The 15,769-nt window shown below is 48.4% G+C and overlaps 1 protein-coding gene across 1 annotated transcript in view; it reads left to right on the top strand.

The window, feature by feature from the left end:
- Positions 1-3,319: 3,319 nt before the first annotated feature.
- CMTM4 (CKLF like MARVEL transmembrane domain containing 4) overlaps positions 3,320-15,769 on the top strand; it is a 28,534-nt gene continuing 16,084 nt past the window's right edge. The window contains exon 1 of the mRNA XM_027906230.1: positions 3,320-3,506. Coding sequence (XP_027762031.1) covers positions 3,321-3,506 — 186 coding nt within the window. The 5' untranslated portion in view covers position 3,320. The remainder of the gene's footprint in view (positions 3,507-15,769) is intronic.

The raw sequence follows: 15,769 nt of genomic DNA on the forward strand, positions 1-15,769 counted from the left end.
TTTACTAAAGGCTGTAGGAATAGCTGAGATGAAAGCTGAGAGTTCAGAGCTGCTTTGTTCAGTTTGATCAGGGAGAATATTTATGATTCTCTTTCCACTGCTTTTTACACCTGAATCACCACTTGATTTTAATTTCTGACCACTTTGCCGAAGATTCTTTTATTTCTGTCAGAGCTGGCCTAACCATTCAGTAAAAACCCAGATCTCAGCTCATTTAATTACAGCACATGTTCATTTACGAACAGCTTGCTTGGATTTCCCCTCTGTGCTGTTTCTGCCTTGTTTGCACTCTTTAGCCCTGTTTTAGCTGGATGTGAAGTCCTCTGTGGTGAATTCCATGCCCTGATTAGCTCGATACTGTGATGGTGTCCCGAGTGGTGATCACTGACCCGGTTGCCCACTTTCCTTGTCTCTGCAGGCACAATGGAATGCCAGGCTGTGCTTGGAGAGCTCAGCAACTCCCAAACCCCGAGTTATCCGAAAGCCAAGGACCTGCCTCGGCTGAAGGCAGCGACCTTTGCACCGGATCGATACTTTTATTTACATACTAAAGGCAGAGTTTTTTTTTCCCGGGAGTGCCTCGGGGCTGAGAAGGTGCCGCATCAGGCAGCAATGTGTGTGAAGGATTCCTTTGTTCAGTGTTGGCAGGAACCTCTGGAGGCCTTGCCAAGCGTGTCCAGCCCACCCACCCGTGCAGGGGGACGCCAGAAGCCCCTGGTTTGGCTCGGATTGGAGCTGTGCCCTCTCTGGAGGGTCCCTGACCGTGCCCACCAGGCACCAAGGGGGCACCGTGGGCTCCCCTCGGAGCTGGGACACTCGGGACCAGCCCTCACGGGTGTTCAAACATCACCTGATGGAGCACAGGGAGCACTGGCTGAGCTTCCCTACCTGGGCAATTGGCTCCCTAAGGAACAGGGGGCTCCGTGTGTCTGCACTTCCCAGAACCCTCAAACTGCCCTGGGGATTTTAAATACATTTAAACTTTGGGTTATCTATAAGAAAGGAAGAAGAAAACAAAGCTAAGAAGATGAAGAGAAACCCAAGCTATCAGGTTTGCTGAAGGGTGTGCAGGAGGCAGTGGCTGAGCCAAACCCCGGAATTATGATCTCTTATCAGCTTGCCTTTTGTTTAAATCACTCAACCGTCTCTCCCTTTGTCCTTCATTTGCCTCCTGCAACACCACCTTTTGATTCTCTTTGAACATACTGATACATTGCGGTTAGAACTGCAAAAGAGTCACCAAAATAATATTTGCTGCCTGTTTAAAAAATGCTTTCCTTATTTTGGTGAGGATAATTTTCTCGAAGAGCCACAGCAGTCCCTCCAAACAAATGCTAACTGTCTCTATAGGTAAATATACCTGTGCTCCTGAAACAGCTGAGGACCCACGAGTTATAATCCAGAGATGCTCTCAGAAGTGGCAACCACCTCTTCATGATACTTCCTGCAAGAAAAGGAGCTTTGTGAGGCTTCTGATTTCCCCAGAGTTATACAAGAACTGAAATAAGAGACTGTAAAACCTATTTGTCCATCGTGGCCAGCCCTGTGCCGATGCAGGACTCCCCCCTTATATTTACGATTTCATCTTGTTAGGCTGGTTTCATGTGACCACCCCTCCTTCTCCATACTTTATTTTAATTATCTTTTATTTCCCTGCCACTCACCCTTCACCAAAGGGCAATGGTTTCCCTTTCTTATGCATGTCTTCTCTTCATCCTGCTTGAGAATATTGGCCTCTTCCAGCCCCAGGGAGGCTGTGAAAGGACTTGTGTTGGCTGCACAGTCAGCTGTGTCTCCAGTTAACCAAGCCATGACTGGGAATGGTGAACAAACTCCCAGGAGAACTGAGAAAGAGAGAGATGAAGTAACACAGAGGTAACTGGAAAGAAAGTTCCAAGGTTGATAATCCAAGTGTTCATGGAAAGCAGAAGGACCAAAGACAAACTCTGGGGGGCCAGAGGAAGGTGCTGGAAGAGTTCAAGTCCTGTCATGGGGAAGAGAAAACAGTGCAGGCTGTGAGGGACACGGACAGGAGCAGGGACCTGGCTGATAACCTGGCAGATCACAGGATGCAGCACTGAGCGCTCGGATCTCAGCTCGGTCTGTGGCACACGGCTGCATTTCACTCACCGGGATTCGCCAGGTTATGTTGCAACTTCTTATTAGTGGTGACACAGCGAGAGAGAAAGTACCTCCAGAAGGTGATTTAGAGCCAGTAAAGACTGTTTACTTGGAAAACGTCACATTTAGAAATATGTAAAGGTAACACTGCGGGAAGAATGTTATGGAGGTTTCCGCTGTTGGAAGTTCTGCGGGTGCAGGTCAGTGTAGGAGAGAGGTAGTGCCGAGCAGGGCAAGGATTGCAGGTCAGGCTGAGCTCGGGGCAGGGACCGGAGCTCGGGGCAGGGACCGCAGCTCGGGGCAGGCACCGGAGCCCGGGGCTGTGCTCAGGACGAGCTGCGGGTGCATTTCGGGTGTGTCAGCAGCGTCGGCTTCCGCAGCCTCGGCACCACCATGGGCGCCTGTAGAGCCCTGGCAGTGCCCGAGGGCCGGGCGGACACCGGGACCGTCCCCAGCCCCAGTCCTGTCGCTGTTCCTGGCTCAGGTGCGGTCCCTGCCCCGCTGCGGTCCGGAGAGGCGCTGTGGCCGTTCCCGGCTCAGGTGCTGTCCGCAAGGTGCTGTCCCTGTTCCCGGTTCAGGTTCAGTCCCTTCCCCGTTCCCAGCCCAGGTGCGCTCCGTGCCCCGTTCCCGGCCCAGGTGCGGTCCGTAGGGGTACAGTCCCCGTTCCCGGCCCAGGTGCGGTCCGCAGGGTGCTGTCCCCGTTCCCGGCCCAGGTGCGGTCCCGCGGGGCGGTCACCCCACAGGCCCCGCCCGGCCCCGCGCCCTCCGGGCCGGCTCTGCCCGCCCTTTCCGCTCCGCGCAAGGGGAGGAGCGGCCGCGGCGGCGCCGCTCGCAGCGGGCTGTGCTGTGGGTCGGGACCGGCGTCTGGAGCGGGATTGGGATCGGGATTAGCAGCGGGACCGGGACCGGGACCGGGACCGGGACCGGGATCGGGATTAGGAGCGGGACCAGCGCAGCCAGGAGCGCCCCCGAGCACTGGGGCGGGAGCGGCGGGCAGGACTCCGGGACATCGCTCCGCTCCGGGGCACCCCCGGGCACCGCTCGGCTGCTCCCGCCGCCCCGGACTCCGCCCCGCCCGGCTGCGGGGCACGGCGGCAGCTCCCGGGCCCTCCCGGCCCGGCTCGGCCCGGCCATGCAGCGCCCGCGGCCGTAGCTGAGAGCGGCGCTGGGCCGGGCCCGGCCCCGGCGGCCCCGGCACCATGAGGAACGGCGAGGACCTGGAGGGCTTCGACGGCGAGGCGTCCAGCGCCTCCATGATCTCGGCCGCCAGCAGCCCCTACCAGCCCACCACAGAGCCCGTCAGCCAGCGCCGCGGGCTGGGCGGCCTGCGCTGCGACCTGGACTACCTGCGGGGCACCCTGGGCAGGATGAAGGTGGCCGAGGTGGTGAGTACGGCCCTGGGACCGGGAACGCTGGGCAGGGGGAAGGTGGCCGAGGGGGTGAGTACGGCCCGGGCGGGTCGATTCGGCCCAGCCGCAGCCCCGGGGTGCGGGGTCAGCCCCGGGGTGCGGGGACAGCCCCGGGGTGCGGGGTCAGCCCCGGGGTGCGGTGTCAGCCCCGGGGTGCGGGGTCAGCCCCGGGGTGCGGGGACAGCCCCGGGGTGCGGGGACAGCCCCGGGGTGCGGGGTCAGCCCCGGGGTGCGGGGTCAGCCCCGGGGTGCGGGGACAGCCCCGGGGTGCGGGGACAGCCCCGGGGTGCGGGGCAGGTCGGGCGCTGCCGGCGTGCAGGACTCGCCGCCCCCCGCCCGTGGGTGCCCGTGGTCACGGGCGGGTTTCACGGACCCACCGAGGTCGTGCAGGGTAAGGAACTGCAGAGGCAACTTCTCAGCAGTAAATACGGACCCTTCTGTCACTGTGGAGGGGCTCGCGGTGTCCGGAGCCCTGCCCGGCTGAGGGTCCCCCGGTCCCCTCGGCGGGCGCGGCTTGTCCCTGGATCCGCTGGGAGCTCCCAGGGCACTCACATCCCCGCTGCCGTGACGGGCTGCACCGAGCAAAAGGAAATAAACCCTTAAAAAATCCCCGAACACTAGACGTGCGTGTTGCATTGTGAAATGAGACGTGAGCTGTGTTCGTTCCCGTACTTTGGGACACCTGAGCCGGTCAGTTCGATGGAGCCCCCGCAGGTCTGGGAGCGGTGAAAGGTGTGGTAACACCCGAGTGGTTCGGCAGTTTTCGTGGTGCTGATGCTGATGTTTGCCTTCATCTGATCCGCTTGCAGAGTCACTTTGACGTTCATGTTTTTCAAACCAACAGATGTGTTGTTCGGGATATTTGAAAATAGGTGTTTCGTGAAAATGGCAGTATGTTCGAAGTAAATGTTTAAGTAATTTCCTGCAGTTTTAACTTAAAATGGATGAGGTCTTTGAGGACTGTGATGGCAGAAAGATTTTAATATTTCATGCGTGTAAATCCAGCGTTTAAAACCACAGCTGGTTAGCACAAGGCAGAGCTTGCACATGCAGGTTTGGTGTAAAACACACTGAAGGTATCCTCGCTTCAGCTGTGCCACGAGGTTATAGGGGACCGTGGTGATGAATATGGGATCAGTTTTTATGAATGCCCAGTCAAATCCAGGTTCTGGAAGTGTGATTTGTTTTCTTCTCATCTCCTCAGTGGAGAATAGAAACTGTGGTGTGCAAGTGGTAGCATCGAGCGTGTTACCCAGTAGTCAAACAACAGGGAACAGCAGTGTTTGCATTGTGTGTGTTCAGGACTGGAGCCAAAGGATCTGTCATCACTGTGCAACATCTACCTGTCTTTGAACTGTGAAAAACTGGCCATGTGGTACAAATCCTGGGGTGGTGCTGCCTAATACACTGAAATAATCTGCCCTGGGGATTTTTGTTTCAGTTCCTACTGCAGATCCTTTCTGTAGTACACTAATAACTGTGGCAAGTCATGCTGAAAACTTGCCATTAAAATGAGCAGTTACTGATTGTAAGCGAATCCTGTATTGTTAAACTCTGACTTGCTTGGAACAGATTCCAAAGATACATGGAATAGACCTCAGAAGTTTTTAAGTGATGTCAAGAAAGATGAAGGGGAAACCACGGTGTGCTGGAGTTACAGAGGTTTTCTTCTCTTTGGGCAAAGACTTTGGTGCTCCCAGGACGTTGTTAGGAAGATGATAAGTGCAGAGCAGTGCCTTCAGGGGGACCGAGTCATGTTTTGTGCTGTTATTAAAGTGAGCTGAGCTATTGCACGTGGTTCCTATGGAGTGGACGAGTCCAGAGGGTCAGAAGTTAGTGAAAAATTAAATTAACTACTGCAAGGTGGAAGCCTGTGCACCACCTCAACACCTTTAGTTTCTGCACAGTTGTCCTCAAAAGCAGCTCCATCCTTTCCTGGTAAGGATTGGTAGAGCAGCAAACCATTAGAAAACTGAACAGTGCTGGAAAAGAAAGAAGAGGGAGCACATTCCACAGTTGCTTCTTTGCCAAGTATAATTATTTTAATTATAATGTTTGATACCTTTGCAAAAATACTGTGTAGGAACGGAAATGTATCAAAGTCCATTGTGTAGAACTCTATCTCTTTAAGAACAAGGAGGAACTCCCTTTGTTGCACACAAAGAAAAAAAGACAAGTATTGGTTGGGATAAAAGGGCTCTAAATATATTTTAGTAAAAAGAATGTTACAGGAAAGATTACAGTGCATGTGCTTCGTTTAGCATCAGGATTTGCCTTAAAATACATACATGATTGGCAGGCAAAAGTATCAGCTCAAGGCAAACACTGCAGTTTGTTCTAATCTTGGGTTGAAGGGTTTTCCACAAACTGGCCAGTGCTGCTGTGTGGGAAGGATAACTCTTGGACACTGTGGCTTGGATGGCTCTTCTTCCAGATGCTCGTGTGTGACTGTCAGAAGGGGAAGGGACAGGGAATGGGGGAAACCCACACCATTGAAAATAGGTGTAGGGTTCCTTTATTTGTTGTAGGTTTCTCTTTATTGATTCAAATGAAGGAGCTGTTACAAGAGGGAAAGCAGTATGGCATTTGAGGTGTATGGAGTGATTTAAGTGCTGCTGGAGGGGACAGTAGTTTAAACTCATTTATTAACATTTCAACAGAATATGCCCTGAAGTGTCCTTTCAAGGGGCACCAACAGAATGGGCTGTGATAATATTTCATTGTAGCGTGGTGCAGCTCATTTCTGAGCCTGGTTTTGGCTTGCTTTCCCTTGACTCCCAGGAAAGGTTGGACAGCATTCTGGTTTTTGTTTAGATTGGATCTGTAGACCAAGAAAACTCTTTGATTCAGGGCTTCTTACTGCTCTTCATGGCCCAGCTGAGCAGTTCATAGTGCTTGGATCTGCCTGCCAGTGGTCAGTGATGAGGGAATGAGGGAAAGGGCCACGTGGAACAGCTTAGTGTTGAACCATTTCCCTCTTTTTGAACATTTTATATTTTCAAAATACAAGGTAGGTGAGCTTTTTGAGAAGGAGCTCTCTTGGCTGTATCCTGCTGCTCTGTTGAAATAGTTGTGTGTGCTTGTTGGGATGTGTGAGGACACATCTGCTGGCACTGGGTATGCAGCCTCTGAAAGCAGCAGCCTGAAGGGAGATGGTGAGTGTTGGACCATCTCAAAAAAGAAGTGTTCAGGGCCCTGGGCTGGCTGAGACACCTGGTGGGGGTCACTGGACAGGTGGGAAGTGAACAACACAAAGGGAAATGAAGGGTGGGGAAGACTTAAAGTAACTTGAAACTCTCATGTTTGTTCTGTGCCTTTTTGTTTTGTTTTAATGAGTCTGAACTAGCAATGAAAGTCAGGGAGAAGCCAGTCCACTTGTGTGCTGCCCAAAGAGATGTTTTCCCTTTAGGGAAATTATGTCAGCTGACTTTCCAGCATTTAAATGGAGTAGTACCTTCCCTGTGGAAGATGTGAGAGACAGACAGCTGCCCTTGGGGAGCAGAGCAGGAATGCTATTTAGAGTTTATTCTCATTACTCTTCTGGCATGAATTTGTTTCTCATGCTTTTGGTGGCTTTAATACTTCCCATGGAGACTATTATGCAATAATCAAATGGATATCACTGGAACTTTGCTATGAATATCCTCAAATTATTTCCTTTATTTCAGTTCTTTTCCCCCATTTCCTTGAATTTCCTAGGGACAGTCCCTCTCTTTCCTTAGTGGTCTTGCTGAAGAAAGGAATCAGGAGGGGCCCATTGCTGCCATCCAAAAGAGATGGGCTGTTGGTCATCTTTGCTGGGAAAAGTTTCACTTCAAATGAGACTGTCTAATTTCTTTTTTTTTCCCCACCTCTTCATTTTAGTTTTCAGCTTTTCTGAATACATTGTTGTTTTTTCCTTGACTGTTGTAATTCTGCACCTTCGAGGACCTCAATGTCATTAAAATTGGGTTTAGATGTATTTCCCACTGGATTTGCCAGGGTGAGTCATGAGGATATTCCCTGCTGCTCAGCTTCTCTGGGAGCTGTAGCTCTGGGTGGGCTGTTCCTGAGGACACCACGGGAATTCTGAGGAAACCAGGCAGGATCCTGCTGGGAGCCCCGTTGGTTCTCACCAGGATCCTGCCAGGTTTGCGCAGACACTTGATTTAGGTAAGTGTATCACCTCTAACAGCTGGGCCAGCTGATGGGAAAGGTGATCCTGGCCGGTCCCTGCAGTGGTGGGGTTAGGAATGGTTGAACTGGAGCAGTGGTGGGGTTAGGAATGGTTGAACTGGAGCAGTGCTGGGGTTAGGAATGGTTGAACTGGAGCAGTGGTGGGGTTAGGAATGGTTGAACTGGAGCAGTGGTGGGGTTAGGAATGGTTGAACTGGAGCAGTGGTGGGGTTAGGAATGGTTGAACTGGAGCAGTGCTGGGGTTAGGAATGGTTGAACTGGAGCAGTGACATCACAGAGCAGCCTCCTGGTGGAAGGAGCAAAGGGCAAACCCGTAGCCTGTCCATGGTGGTTCGTGATGGTTTCTGTGGCTCCCACGGCCCCAGACACTGCTGTCTTCAAGTGTTTGCTCCAAATGCTGCAGAAATCCATCCGAGATTCCTTTTAAAGGAGATAATTCTGCAGCCTGGGAGGTCTGTGAGCTGCTGCTGAGTGCCCTGGGAAGGATCACTCCGTGCCTGCTCTCGTCCCGTTGTCTGTAGCAGATGATGTTGCCTGTCAGGGGAGGCAGGAGTCTGAGCTGAGTGAAAGCTGGTGGGAATAACAGTTCATATGTTCACAATTTTCAGAATAAAAAGTTCCGTCTTCATTGGTGGAGAGTTGGAAAAAGTTGTTTTGTGGCTTACTGTCATTACACATTTCCAGATTCACGAGTTGGTTGCTGAGGCCAGGACTACAGTAAAACTCTTTGCTATCAGGTTCTGTTGCAAGGAAGAAAACAAAACTCAAAAGCCAGCAATACACCTCTACATGGGTTATAAGACTTGAGAATTCTCATTGTTAATTTTATTAGAAAATTAGAGTAATAACATCTAAGTTCCATGCAGTAAGCTAATTGCTAACTGGTAGGATCTGGTTGAAAGCTACTATGAAGTGTTCAGTAATCTCATATTTAATTATCTCTGCCTTCTGGTGCCTGTTACGACCCACCCCAGAAAGGGGGGGGGTAACCCAGGTTCTTATTAATAAATCCCTTGGGGTTGATTAGAGTGAAACCACACTGAATAATCGGTGTTTGAAAACTTATATATGTGGGGTTCATTTTAGAACAGTTTTGTTTCACAGGTAAACAGGTGTGTTGCCATTTTGGGTGTTATCATCTGTACCTCTCATCTGTATGGCACAAAGATAACCTCTGGGGGAAATGCAGAAGGGAGAGAAAGGAAAGGCAGGAGAAGGGGAAGGGAGAGGAAAGATGAGGGTGCAAAGACGTTCGTAGTCACTGTGCACGGGGTCTGGGGATGGAACTGGGCAGTTACAGCTTCTCTGTCAGCTGAAGTGGTGGCCGTGATCTGCTGGTGGTGGGGAGGGAACCCCCCCCACTCAAAGCAGTCAGGAGTTGTTCTGTCCATGGACACTGTCCCAGACCATGCCACGAGCCCCCAGGGTCTCCTGGGCCTGGGAATCAGTCACAGCTCCACTTGCCTTCCCAGGGCTCGGCACCGGCAGCAGCGCTGGCAGCAGGGGTGGGTCTGCTGCCTCTGCCCAGCCTGCAAAAGTCCCTTGGCAATCCTGGAATGCGTAAATCATTAACCATCTCAGTCTCTGACAGTGCCTTCAGCTCAGCAGCTCACTCTGATCACGGGTGGAGGGGAGGATTAGATGGAGCCCCCAAGCTCCCCCCATTGTCACATTGTAGGGCGTGTCTGACTTGCTCCATTGCCCTGGGTCTCCCAGCGTTGTGATTCCTGGCTGGGAATGGTGGCAGGAGCATGGAGCTGGGTGCACTCTGTAAATCAGAAAAGTTGCCAGCTGGCTGCCGAATCAGTGTGAGTAAACTGAGATTGCTTTTGCACTGGGCACTGTGAAGTTTGGGTTTGTGTTAATGCGTGTTAACTGAGCTGCAGGGATTGGGGGGGTGTGACACAGGGCAGTAGGACGTGGTGGCTGGGTCAGCTCAGGGCGGTCAGGCCCTGGGTCCTGCATGTGAAGCTCTGGGTGAAGGCAGAGCACTGCAGGACATGTCTGAGCTCCTAGGGCAGCTCTGGGGCCCAGGCAGCCCTGTGCCTGCCCTTTTTATGCACAGCTTTCACCTAAAGTTAGCTTTTGTGCATTTATTCTGCACTTTGGAGGTACTCACCTCATTTTTGAGGTGTGAGCTTAGTTCTAGCAAATGTTCTTGTGCTGACATTGCCACTCCCATCCCTGCTCCTTCCTCCTCGGGCATTTGAGGCAGGACAGAGTGATTTGGACTCTGCTCTTGGGACTGTGGAGATGTCCTTCCTGCACCACCGTCTGACTGAGGGCATGGTTTCTCAGCAGGAGGGACCTTTCAGGTGTGTCTTATCCGTGTGGATGATGTGTCACTTGTCAAGCCTCCTCTTTCATCCTAGGATTGCACTGGTAATTTACAGTCATTCTGTGATTAACTGTGTCATGCTTCTTTATTCCCTTATAGTTTCCAAACAATGAATGAGTGTTTATCTAAGAAATCCCTGTGATTTTTGTGTGTCATATGCTGAGCTGTGATTCTCACTGATATTTGTGTTCAGATGATGCTGAGTGTGACAGCAGGTGCAGGTGATCTTTGGCATTTGGCCTTGGAAAAGGCTGCTGTAATATTGTATTAAAAGGATCACATTTGTAATGCACAAATATGCTTAGAAATCCTCTGGAGGTAACCTTTGTCCCTTCAGTGTCTCTGAAACTCCTGATTTCCCTTCAGAAAGGTTTCTCTTTAAAGGTTGTGGCTCTGCTCTGCTGTGTGGTATTTTTATCCTGCCATTTGCCAGGGAAGAATGAGGAGATTATTTTGTTTGGCTTGGCTTTTTATTGTTTCTGTGTACAACTAAAGAAATGACTGTGGTTGTCTTCCCACAGAAAGGTGATGAGGTTTTGGTTTCTTTCATGATGTCTCTTAACTCCCATCTGGCCATGGGCTGGTGTCCTGCTGTCAGTAAACTCCAAATTCCTGGTAGAAATTTTTCTCTAAAATGGTGGAATGTTTTAAATTCTGCTTTCAGAAGGAAGTTCTGTTATTTCTGTGCGAAGTATGCTGTATTGTTTTCCTCCCATTATGAACCAGTGTAATAATGGTAATAGATGCACTCCACTAATCTAGTTGTAATGGCATTGATATTTGGAAAGCTCCCTTCATTGCTTGTAATCTTTCTGGTAATATCCTCTGTTGATGGGGCTTTGATTTAATTGTCATCTTGAGATAAGAAGACAAGGAGCAGAAATGTAAGAGGTTGGTTTTGCTTGTAACATAACCAGTGTAGGTGGAATCTGTGATTTATGAGAGTGGACACACCGTTCTGTCACATCAACTTGCACCCTTTTCAACCACCCAGTGCTCCAAATTGCATTTCAGAAGCATCTGCCTAGACCTCAACAGATAATGTACTGAAATTTTGTATACAAACAGGAGGAGGTGCACAATAAAGAGACATTTCAGCAGTGGCTCAGCTGCTGGTCCTCTGTGCTGGTAGAAGTGGCCACTTATTAGAGCTGCATTAAAAAAATGCTTTCTGATTTAAACCAAAAGTCACCCAATTCTCAGATGATTTGTGGAGTCAGTTGCTTCCAAAACATGGAAATAATGTTTAGGTTTCTCTGGAACTTGGATCATCAGCTCCAGGATGGGGTTAGAAGAGAAGCAGAGTGTGGATAACTCTAACTTATAGAATAGGTGCAAGAACACACAGTCATGAGGAGAGAAAAGATGGGTCAGAAATATGACTGACTATGGGCAAGGAGGTGTTAGAGCTGGTGTAGCCCCAACAGTCCCCAGGGTGGGTTCAGGGAAGCAGAGGAACTTGTGCTGTTCTAATCTCACTCAGTGCAAACTGAACTGGGAGCTGTACCTCAGAGTGTCACATTTCTGACTGGTGTGCTTAATGAATCGTAATTAAGGCTCTGGTGTTAATGCCTTAGCTTGGGGAAGAAGTGTTTTTACTCAGACAGGTGTTTCAGTACGATCTGCAAGTTAAACTTTTTTTGATATGTGGCTTGATATTCAGGTGTTGATGCTTGCCAAGTCTTTAAACAGCTTGTATGTTCAGGTTGAAGGGGAGCTGAAGTGGTGTGTGGTTGTTCCCTTCCTTTCAGGACAGTGTAGAAGCCCAATATCCATCCCTGTGCCCAGTGCAGGAACACGTCCTGTGCTGTGTCTGGAGCTGCACGTGGTGATGCTTCTGCTGCGACTTCCACTGACGCCAAACCTTGTTATTTTCAGACTGTAAATGTGCCAGTGATACAGCACTGCTCAGAACAGGTCTGGCAGGTTTTCTCCAAATTACTTTGTGAATTGACTACAACCATTTCCATATTAGGAAGTTTCTCTGCTTTTGTACATTTTTTAACTGAAATGCTCATGCAAGAAAGCAATGAGCGTGGTTGGGAATATTATGAAATGCTTAAACTCCACAAGTCTTTCATCAGCTCGAGTAACTTCTGTCTTAGGAAATTATTTTCATGCTAGAAGCTGATAATGCCACTTGGATATTGTGAATAAGTTTAGTTGTTTGATCACATGCTTTCCTAAAAGACACTAACTGTTGCATTTAGAAACTTTTTATCTAATGTAGATGAAACCTTTTATTAAGCACTTAAAAATGTTCCTCTTTTCCTAATGTTCTCTTTTTACTCTTTTTGCCTTTTAAGGCATGGCATCTAAGGGGGCCTTGGGATTGCAATCTTGGGAACGTTGGGATTGCAAGGACATTTTGCACCATTTCCTTCCAACAAAAACCCGAAAAACTTTCACGGATTCCTTAGGACTACTTGAAGTTCTTGATTGTTTCCTCGTTAAAATTCCTTTCTTTTAGTATTTGTGGGATGTTTGATGTTTACTCGTAATTGGGCTTAAATGGGGTTTTAAAGGGTACACACTGATTCTGATAGTGTTAAAATAGAACTTTCACTTTTTAAAAGAGCCAAATAGGCTTGGTAAACTAGAGGCTGTGCTTGACAAATTGTATGAGTACACATTTACTTCTTAAAACTAATACGTCATTTAATATATCTGACTGCTTGTTAGCAGCTTTTCAGTCCTGTATTTTAATATTGTTTTGACTAGCCAGGTTTCCAGCACAGACTGGGCTGTGAACATGAACAGGAACACAAAGCCAGATCAGAATTTGTTGATCTTCCTCTGTTTTTTAAGAGCTGAGTAGAGAATTCTCATGAATAAAGCAATAGCTTTTATTAATTATTGTTTTATTTAAAAATCATACACAGTCACAGGGCAGCCTCAGGACAAAATAGGGTCATTGTATCTACCCGTTTGGGTTAAACAGCAAAGATGTGATGGGTTTTGAGTTCTCACGACTTGATTTAATAGAAGATGCCAGGAAATGGACTGGAGGGGACACTTCACTCTTGCTGGAGGGTTGGGGATGGCAGGTTGGGTGTTGTACAGGGAGATGCCACTCCTGCACACGAGCATCCCACACAGTTGGTATCAACCAGCTCTTAAATGCTGATGCAAAGCTGGTGACTCCAGGGACTGCAGTGACATGATGAAATCAGTCTGTAAGAGTAACAAGAATTGCCAAGGATTTTTAAGGAAGCTGTTTTTTGCCCTGCCTTTGTTACTAACTTGGACTCAGTAGTTAAGCAGCATTTATTCCCCATTTTGCTACCTGGAGTCAGTTTTGACTCTGTGTCACTGTTGTAGGACTAGCAGCAAATGGGGCTAATGGCAAAATAATTTTTTCTCCTTTCTGCCCCCACTACTTGCCGCAGTGGCTGAGGGAGATGCAGATGACTAAATGTATACAAGATTATATTCAGTGCAGCACCCAATGCATGATGGGTTTTTTGCCCTATTTTCCCCTATCTTGTCTAAGAACACGAGCTGCAAATGCTGATCAAATTGTGCTAAAATTGGACTTGAAGAAACTGAGTTGGGTAGTCTTACTGTATAAGAGTTCCCCTCGTGTGTGATGTGCAGGGTGTAATTATGGTTTTCACCAGCACACCGGGGCTCTGTTTTTCCTGCATGACCTTTGGGAGCTGCAGCTGCCTCTGAGGAACCTGCCACGTCTGTCACTGTTACACAGACGGGCTTGTGGTGTTTGGGAATTAGGGGTGGCTGTAAAAAACTGTACCTGCAGATGTCTGTCAAAGGGACTGAGACAGTGGATGGGAGGATTAAGCCTCAAATATCAGGATATGGTGAAAAGGAGGGGGGCAGAACCATCTGCTTGCTCTGGTTGTGTGAGGAGCACTCACTGGAGCCACCGGCACAGTTCAGTGTGCTGTGGGGACAGAGTAAACCTTCCATTCATGAGCTCTGCATTTCACTGAACTGCTTGGGCATGAAGTGATTAATAATGCAGCATGTGAATGAGCAAGTTAGGACTGTGGAACTGGGTATGCTGGGATTCTGTTCATTGTTGTCTTGAAGGACCTGCTGCTTATGAAAATACTTTGATTTGTGCTGTGCATGAATTGTAGATTCTGGGGACTGGAGGCACAGGTTCCTGTGGAGAGGAACCAGTTTTGTTTTGCATGTTTTGCTTGCCTTTGTTTAAAGGATGGCTCTGGATGGGCTTCAGATGAACCTTCCTGTAGGATGGGGTTGCTAAAAACTAACTGCTGGTGGTCTTTTGTTTATGGAACAGGTGGCATGTTACAGGGTTTTTTTGTCTACTCTGGAAGGTACGTTTGAATGACCTTCAGGATTCTGTGAGGAAACCTCACGTGCCTAAAACAAATAAATACCTCCCTGCAGTGTGCCTTGGCTTCAGATTCTGTGCTGTGCTTCTTTTGGTCATCTGCTTCTTGGATAAAACCTGAAATACATGTAAATCAGAGTGAGATTTTGTTTGGGTTCTGTTTGTTTGATTGGGGTTTTTTTTGTTAGGAAGAACTATGCTTTTCTAATAAAACCTGCCATGTGTTTAATGATATTTGAAGTGGAGCTGCTTTCACATTTATCTAGCAGATAAGAATGTTTGTTGTATAAGTGTGTCCAGGCAATAAGTACTATTGCATAGTTGGCAGGAAATAAGTCACTGCCTCGTGCCTGTAGCTTTTTTTTTTTCTCTAGATCCTGTGACTAAACCCACTTTTAAAATCGATGCATTTCTGTTTTAGCCGATTGAGAATCTCTTCTGTTCACTTCAGTCGAGTTAATTGCTTTGGTTTTTAGAATAAGCCTCAGTTTGGTGTCCTTAGTGTTTCAAAACAACTCTCGTGCTGTTGTAGGAGCTTTGGGTGTTGATTACCCTCATTCTCAAACATGACCCTTTCTCTCCCAGTGAGCCTCAAACTGTTTCTGGGCTCAGCAGTATGTTCTGTGTTTAGAATTGGTCTTTTGCCTAAATTGAGAGGCAGTAGCTGAATCTTTCAAGGATTATAGAAAACTGCTGGAGGTGGCTTAAGATCTGCTAATTTAGTGAGGATTCCACAATATTTAATGTGCTAAAGTCTTGCCATGCTACAACCAAATGTGAACTAAGAAATAATGAACACTTTGCAGCCAGAGGGGCAACGAATAACTGAAATCCAGGTTTTTTTGCTGTTCTTCTACTATCGCCACCAAAACTGGATGAGAGTTGGACTGGGAGACCTGGTTGAATTTGTGTGGATTTGTTCAGTGTTGTGTTTGTGCCATCACAGTGCAGTTCAGTTTATCCAGGGTGCTGAGTCATGGATGGTGCTTTTCCCTCTCTGGTAACCCTTGTTTTCCTAAACTTTCTATCTTGTAAGAAAAGTTCAGTGCTCCTTTTGTGATTTAAGGCTCCTTGCAGCCCTATTAGCAGAGTTAATAACACATTGCGTTTAGTCTCGAGGATGCAGGCGGGAGATCACTCATTCTCCTGCTTGGGGTAAAGGATGGTTTCCTGCTGCAGGAGCAGGACTGGGTTTGAGCCATATGATCCCAAATATTCATCATATCTGTGCCAGCTGTTTCAGATGTGGGAAATGCATGTGCTTTGCAAGGAATGAGACCCACTTGGTTTCATGCATAAAAGTAGGGTCTGCTGGACCGAGCAAATGAGAGCAATAAATCTCGATTTTAATTCAAGAAAGTTCAGTGTCTTCAGATACTTTAAGTGGTGTGAAAGCTATAT

The sequence above is a fragment of the Empidonax traillii genome, unplaced genomic scaffold (assembly GCF_003031625.1).
Source record: "Empidonax traillii isolate 1590-97213 ecotype Southwest subspecies unplaced genomic scaffold, ASM303162v1 scaffold1262:size201849, whole genome shotgun sequence".
Lineage (NCBI taxonomy): Eukaryota > Metazoa > Chordata > Aves > Passeriformes > Tyrannidae > Empidonax > Empidonax traillii.